Genomic DNA, 8,297 nt, shown 5'->3' with positions numbered 1-8,297 from the left:
ATTTTTTTAAAGAAGATAATACTATATATTTAATTTTTCTGCTTTAAAACTATACCATATAAATGTTTTTTACAGTTTTGTCCCTATACTTCTCAAATAAGTCTTTCTCTAAATTTGTTGTCACAGGTGGTGAGGTATATGTCTAAAATGATTAGGACCGTAGTACTTGAACTTGGATGTTGAACTGAGTCTCTTAAGTCCCAGCTGACAGTTATCCTTAGGCATTCTTCCTGCCCCATGATCTTTTATTTATTGAACAAATGATTCAGGTCAATAGACAATCAGGCACTGGAATAAAATAATGAACAGAGAGATACACAGCTCTCGGTCTGATGGAGCATAGTCTTCTAAGAATTATTAAAGGGAATACTGCCAACTCATCAGCATTTCCTCAAATAAATGTGTGTTTCTTTTTGAATAATAGGTATATCTACTTAAAATATCTATGAGCATTACCCTGTGGCCTGTCTTCTATACTGTTTGTCGCTTATAAAAATATCATTAAAATAGGACTTTTATCTACAATCTCCTTTCAAATGGTATATCCAAGGAAAAGAAAATGAAAAGGTGGCAAATCAGCCACCTTTTGGGTTATCAAATTGAAAAATATATGAATGTTTATTGTGTTCATCTTGTCTGTAGGCTTCAATTTTAAGAAGGAAGCTCAGGGAGAAAAACATCAAGAAAGAATTATCTCACCAAGTATAATTATTTAATACCATCTTAATTAAAAATAAATTCCTCAATTGGGGAAGTTTGAATATGGACTGGCTATTGATACTAAGAAATTACTATAAATTTTCTTAGGTATAAAATGTTATGGTTTTGTGAGAAATGCCCTTATTCTAAAGAGATGTATGTTGAAGCATTTGAAGGTTTTGTTTGAGACAGTCTCTTTGAGACAGTCTCTTTCTGTCACCCAGGCTCTCTTAGCTCACTGCAACCTCTGCCTCCCAGGTTCAAGTGATTCTCCTGCCCCAGCCTTCCAAGTAGCTGGGATTAGAGGTGCGCACCACTATGCCTGGCTAATTTTTATATTTTTGGTAGAGATGGGGTTTCACCATGTTGGCCAGGGTGGTCTCAAACTTCTGACCTCAAGTGATCCGCCCACTTTGGCCTCCCAGAGTGACATTTGAAGTATTTAGGGGCAAAATGTAATGAAGTCTGTAACTGAACTTCAGATCGCTGAGGGAAAAAAGGACTGTTTGACTACGTTAATGAAAAATATTTAAAGTGCCTTTCGAAAGTAACAATCCATACATCCTTACAGAGAACCTCTCTGGCCTTATCTTCCATAGGAATAGGGTGTCAGAAGGTAACTGTAAGCATTCTATCAAGTGATTTTGTAGTAAGGAATAGTCTGGGAGAGGTGGGAAAGGTAGTATTGTGATGCCGTAGTGCCATAAATGTTATTGTCCCAGAATTATAAATGTAATATTGTAAAATTGAGTTAAAGAGAAGTCAGCATAGTCTGATCATTAAAAGTACAGCATTAGAGATAAATTTTTCCCAATTTCTCTTAGTTTCTTAAAGTATCTGTACATGTATTTCAGTTTACCTAAAATATGAGACTGACATTATTTCACAGATATTATGAGGTTTGTGTTATATTTAATCAATAGTTCTTAAATAAAAACTATCACACTTAACTACAGAGTATAAAGATAGTGTTGTCTACCTTTTCCAAATGTGTAGACTTTATAGAGCTTTATTTTAAAAGGACTTTTCTAGTCATGAAAATGTTCATATTTATTTTCCCCCCTTTTGTTGATATATAATGATTTAGATATTTATGGGATACATGTGAATGTTTGCTACATGCAAAGAATGTGTAATAATCAAGTCAGGGTAACTGGGATTTCTGTCACCTTGAGCATTCGTTTTTTTGTCTTGGTATCACTTCAAACCCTCTCTTCTAGTTACCTTGAAATACACATAATATTGTTGCTAAGTATAGTCACTCTGGTCTGCTATTAAACATTAGAACTTATTTCATCTATCTAACTGTATGTTTGTACCCATAACCAACCTCTCTTCATCCTTCCCAACCCCCCACTCCCATCTCTGGTATCTATTGTTCTATTCTCTGTGTTCATGAGATCAAGTTTTTTAGCTCTCATATATGAGTGAGAACATGCAGTATTTTTCTGTGCCTAGCTTACTTAACATAATGACCTTCAATTCCATCCATTTTGCTGCATATGACATTATTTCCTTCTTATTTAAGGCTGAATTGTATTCCATTGGCTATATATACCACATTTCTTTTCGTCTGTTGATGGGAACTTAGGTTGATTCCATATCTTTACTATTGTGAATAGTGCTGCAATAAACATACAAGTGCCAGGTGTCCCTTTGATATACAAATTTCTTTTCCTTTGGATAGATACCCAGTAGTGGGATTGCTGGAAAATACAGTAATTTTGGTTTTAGTGTTTTGAGAAATCTCTATAATTTTTTTCCATAGCAGTTGTACTAACTTACATTCCCACCAACAGTATATAAGTTTCCTTTTGTGAATTGGCTTTCTTATATTTTTCAGATAGTGTTCAAGGAGGAGCTTTATTAACTCAGCACTTCTAACAATTTCCTAGGTACTTATAAGACATTTTCAAAGTCAAGTTAATGAGCTGCAGAGTAAACAAGAGTCTCTTGTAGTTTCTCAAGTTCGAGAAGAAATTCTACAGAAAGAGGTAAGAAATAGCCAAAATACTGGGCTAAAATAAGTTTCAAGTTCGAGAAGAAATTCTACAGAAAGAGGTAAGAAATAGCCAAAATATTGGGCTAAAATAAGTTTCTTAGGCATTTCAATCATATTCATATTTATAAATTTTTTACCTAAATGTGCAAATAGACATAACCTGAAAGTATCACGTGTCAAGAAAATATTAGTAGCGTGCTTATGTAAAATCTGCTTTCCCCAGGTGAAGTTCAGATATTAAGTCATTAAGTTGTCTACGTTTTATTTGCTGTTGAGATTTTGTGGATAGTGGGGAAAATGGGATGGGAGATGTTTGGGTTTTCTGTTTGTTTTCTTTAGGAGACAACTGAATAGTGAAGGCTGTTTCTGTGTTAAGTACTGTCAGGGAGGAAAAATAATTTTTTCCTCAACCCTCATGAGTTTTTAGTTGAGACAGACCCCATAACAAAAGACAGATTAATAAGAGAAAAATAAGTTTATTAACACGTGCAGCACACGATGTGGGAGAAACCGCAACACAAAGTAACTCAAAATGGTGGCTTAGGACTCTCCAAGTTGGTAGCTTTGAAGAGATTTGGGTTAGAGATTGTGAGATCAGAGATTGGCAAAGGAGGAGAAAAACATCGATTGGAACAAGTACAACTGAACAAATTTAAGTACATTGTCCCATATCAAATCATTGTCTTAGTGCTGAGAACAGGTCAATTCAATTAAGCAGTTGTGTCTCATTTCAGGAGATATTGCAGGTGTGCTGTCATCAAAGTTAGGCCTCTATATGGTGATTTAATAAGAGGCATTTCTGTGGAAACAAAAGAAAAACAAAAGTTAATGGTAGGAGTAGTGTATATACTAATTTCTGAATCCTAAGAGCAGCTAGTCAAGAGTTCTAGATGTTGGTCTCAAAGCGTTTTTTACAGTTTGAGTATCTAGTTATAATGTGTGTGGCCCATGCAGCAATTGGCATGAAAATTGTCCATATATGAGCTGTTGTGGTGATTCTCTGCAGTTTATATCAAGTTATTCAGCTTCAGCTTATTAGGATTTTAGGAAAAGAGCAGTTAAATATTTTAGTGATTCCAAGCCAGGAGGGTAGGAGAAAAATTCGAAATACTAGTTTGAAGAATTATAGACTGAGATCTAGACTAGATTACATGTAAATAATAAAACCCCAGAGATAAAGAACAAGGCTAGAATCTGATATCTACAAGGGTGTGTTACAGTTTTCTAATGAAGCACAGTATTTTTCTCTCTGCAGTCACCCTGATTTCTCTCAGAGATAATCACAGTAAGACCAATTTGTTGGCAAAAATAAGTCTAGCCTCATTAAACTTGGCTTGGTTATTTGCATAAAAAGTGCAGCAAGAATAGTGATTAATCATATAGGTTCTTTTATAAGTCCGTTTTGCTGGAGCTTGTCATAAGGATTCTCAGATTGGCCCTTTATTAGCCTCTCCAGGCTAGGAATGCATGCCAAAGGCTTGCCTCAGATTTTTGCCTCCGATACCGATAGATCCAGGTAAATTCCTTTATTTTCTAGAGATCCCCCAAATATTCTGAGGCTCCTGGGCTTGCCAGGAAGTGACATTTCTTACTCATCTGTACGGAAACCGTGTATATAAGGTACCAAGCCAGTTTTTTCCAAGGGACTTTATTGGCGTCAGAAAGTCAATGTATTTTTTGAAACTGTCTGATTATATCTGATTCGATGCACATTCTGAAATGTGATATTCCAGTCAAAGCCTTGGTAATGTAACTGATGTTTCCAGTTGTGTTAAAGAGAACAGATTCTTACTGAACTTACGCAAATACTTCCATAGCTATGAAAATAAGAATACTCAACTAATGGTTTCTGGAGAGAGAGAGGAAAAAAAGATAAATATTTCAATTCTGTTTTCAAAAGTGTAATTTACCAAATTGCTCTAAGCTATGGATAGCTTAAGAGAAAAACTTCTCTTACAGAATATTAAAGAATCAGCAGTGTTTTAAACAAAGTCCCTAAAAAGAATTCTTCATCAGTTTATTTAGTCCCATGTAATTAATTATTGTTCTGCTTGATGTTGGGTTAGCACTTCTGTGAACCAATCATTCTTTTCATTAGAATTCTGAAAAATTATTACTCGGCCAAATGGTATAATCTTGAAGTTATCAGAAACCCGTACTTGTCAGAGTCCTTTCCATGAATCTTTCTGAAGATAAAACACTTCGTATTTATAGTTGCTTACCAAAGCTCTTAGGAAAGTAACAGAGTAAAACAATTAACTCTCTGTGGATGACAAGACTTGAAACTTGCCATGGTTAAACATCTGATGAGAGTTCATTATAATGCACTTGATACAGAAATTTGGTTATTTTTGTGACAATACAACATTTTAAGATATTAACTAGAATTATTGCTGATAACATCATACCAAGGCATACCAGATTTTTAGGAATTGTATACAACTTCTAGAACATTTGTTAATAACATATCCATACAAAAATAACTCAAAGAAGATTAAACATTGTCTTTGTCAGTGATTCCCATACAATTTATCATGTCAAATAAGCCTAATTCCTTTGAATTTATCTGGGAGAAAGAACAGATCCTTTTGAGGTTTTCCAGGGCCCTCTGGAACATCCCAAAGCTAGTTTGAGGTCAAAAGAATTTAATATATAATTTGATTTGGGGAATTTGTCAAAATGTCAAAAGTTTAAAGCATTTGATTAAATAGGATCACAGGTCATTATGAAACAATACTTAGTTATCCAAAGTAGATTCTAAAGGCAAATACAGAAAATCGCATAGTGAGAAGATTCAGTTTCCCTAAGTAATCAAAGAACTGATAGAGACCATAGGAAACACAGGAAGTTAATTTTACTGAAACACAAAATCTTTGCTTTCTACGTAAATTAACTTAAAGATAAAGAAAATCTTTTATAATCTCTTATCAAGAGCAGACCGGTGCTCCAAGAAAGCTTTGTTGTTTTAAAAGAGAAAACCAGTTTCTAGTTTTGTCCACTGAACTTCTGACATTAAGGCTCATTTTTAAAACCCTTATAATAAATACATTCTGTTTATCTTCTGCTTGGACACATAAGATGTTCATGCATTCTAACTTTCTCTCTCCCTCTCCAAGCTTTCTATATTCATTCATTTTTTTGTTCTTCATTCTCCTTTTTCATTCTAAAACAGTCTGTCATTCTACTTTAGTACAGATTTATTCTTTTTCCTTTAACAAAAACACATCTTCATTCCTCATAACTTTGCTTACCAAAACTATGTATTATTTTCCTTGTATATTTTGCATACAAAGTTGTTTCCCTAATCTTTAGTAGTTTTAAATATATGTATATTAGAACTTTTAATCCTTAGTAACATTAATTTCTTATGAAAACTACAAAGCAGCTATGACCTGTCATATACCAGCATTTTGTAGATTATCATTTCATGATTTCTAGAAGCAAATTTTATAGTTTTTTTTTTTTTGTGACAATAAGAACAGGTGATTTGTTTCTCTGTAAAAATTAAGAAGCCAAGGTAGATAATCTTACATTCAGCAACATGAGTCTATGAAACATAAGTTAGTGTTTCAGTATATTTGGAAATGATCTAGATATTCAATGAATATTTATTATTTAACTTAGCAAAACCCCAAGGATGTAAGTTATACCAAAAAGATTTGGACAACTAATTTTTTTCTACAAACATAAAACATAATCATTATTGAAGACTATAAATTTTATCCCACTAATATTTACTTAATGTACTTGTTATTAACAATTATGCTTGGATTGCTCATGAAAATTCATGAGCCATTAAACAGCTAGTCATCTTATTTTCCTGTTAACTGTTTTTACAACACATGCATGTTAGGCAAGCAGCAAAGTTAAATACATGTTTTTCTTTTCCTGCTGTGCTTAACATACATGGAATAATGGATACTGTACTTCGACTTGCACGTTTGATTTGGGAATGAACTCCTAGGTCTTTAATTTTAAATATCTAGCAGAGATACTTATTTGACTAGTAAACCCAGGTAGCATAAGGGTTGTATGTCTGCATTATACTTACTGTTGACAACTCTGAAGGCATGCCTATTTTTATTAAGTCAGTAGTGTTAAACTAATCATATACCAGATTTACCTGAGACACATGAACTTGAAAAGCATTTGGGTTAGTTTCTATATTTCTGAGAGTTTTTGGAATTCTTAATTTATGTAAGTGCTTCTTTTTCTTTAAGCCAATTAAATAGTGCTCTTTTATGAATTACTTTTGACAGTACCATCCAGAGGCACAAAAAAATATGTATACATATATATATACACACACACACATAGATGTACATAAACATAATGCAGAGATCATATAGATTTCATTTTAAAGTTTTAGCCATGAGACAGGCACAATAATATAAAACTCACTAATTTTTTTATATAGAATGAAATTTAATAAATTTCTCTAGCATACATACTTCCCCAAACCACGCAACCCTCAGAGTATCATATAATGAGTTCCTTGTCACTTGCTGACCATTTGCTTTTGCAATTATCATTTAACTGCCTTAATCGTGTACCTAGTGCAAGGGCACTTAGTCAAGAGGATGCAATCTAAAGTATGTTTCACAATTCCACTCGCGATGGCAGGTGCCGAGGACATAGATGAATTCACCTAGGAAAAGGGTTGTCTTTTTTCTTTTTTTTTTTTTTTTTTTAATGTTATTTTAAGTTCTAGGGTACATGTGCACAACGTGCAGGTTTGTTACATATATATACATGTGCCATCTTGGTGTGCTGCACCCATTAACTCATCATTTACATTAGGTATATCTCCTAAAGCTATCCCTCCCCCCACCCCTTCCCCACAATAGGACTCACTGTGTGATGCTCCCCTTCCTGTGTCCAAGTGATCTCATTGTTCAATTCCCACCTGTGAGTGAGAACATGTGGTATTTGGTTTTCTGTTCTTGTGATAGTTTGCTGAGAATGATGGTTTCCAGCTGCATCCATGTCCCTGCAAAGGACACAAACTCATCCTTTTTCATGGCTGCATAGTATTCCACGGTGTATATGTGCCACATTTTCTTAATCCAGTCTGTCACTGATGGACATTTGGGTTGATTACAAGTCTTTGCTATTGTGAATAGTGCTGCAATAAACATACGTGTGCATGTGTCTTTACAGCAGCATGATTTATAATCCTTTGGGTATATACCCAGTAATGGGATGGCTGGGTCAAATGGTATTTCTAGATCCTTGAGGAATCGCCATACTGTTTTCCACAATGGTTGAACTAGTTTACAATCCCACCAACAGTGTAAAAGTGTTCCTATTTCTCTACATCCTCTCCAGCACCTGTTGTTTCCTGACTTTTTAATGATGGCCATTCTAACTGATGTGAGATGGCATCTCATTGTGGTTTTGATTTGCATTTCTCTGATGGCCAGTGATGATGAGCATTTTTTCATGTGTCTGTTGGCAGTATGAATGTCTTCTTTTGAGAAATGTCTGTTCATATCCTTTACCCACTTTTTCATGGGGTTGTTTTTTTCTTGTAAATTTGTTTGAGTTCTTTGTAGGTTCTGGATATTACCCCTTTGTCAGACGAGTAGATTGCAAA

General features: G+C 34.2%; 1 protein-coding gene across 1 annotated transcript in view; it reads left to right on the top strand.

Annotated features, from left to right (window-relative positions):
• The window catches only part of CEP162 (centrosomal protein 162), a 37,061-nt gene that overhangs the window by 6,593 nt on the left and 22,171 nt on the right, over positions 1-8,297 (top strand). The window contains exon 4 of the mRNA XM_017867633.1: positions 2,595-2,693. Coding sequence (XP_017723122.1) covers positions 2,595-2,693 — 99 coding nt within the window. The remainder of the gene's footprint in view (positions 1-2,594; positions 2,694-8,297) is intronic.

This window comes from Rhinopithecus bieti, unplaced genomic scaffold (assembly GCF_001698545.2).
Source record: "Rhinopithecus bieti isolate Rb0 unplaced genomic scaffold, ASM169854v2 scaffold_4552, whole genome shotgun sequence".
Taxonomy (NCBI): domain Eukaryota; kingdom Metazoa; phylum Chordata; class Mammalia; order Primates; family Cercopithecidae; genus Rhinopithecus; species Rhinopithecus bieti.
Note: the sequence above shows the minus strand (reverse complement) of the source record. Positions and strands in the feature narration are given on the sequence as shown.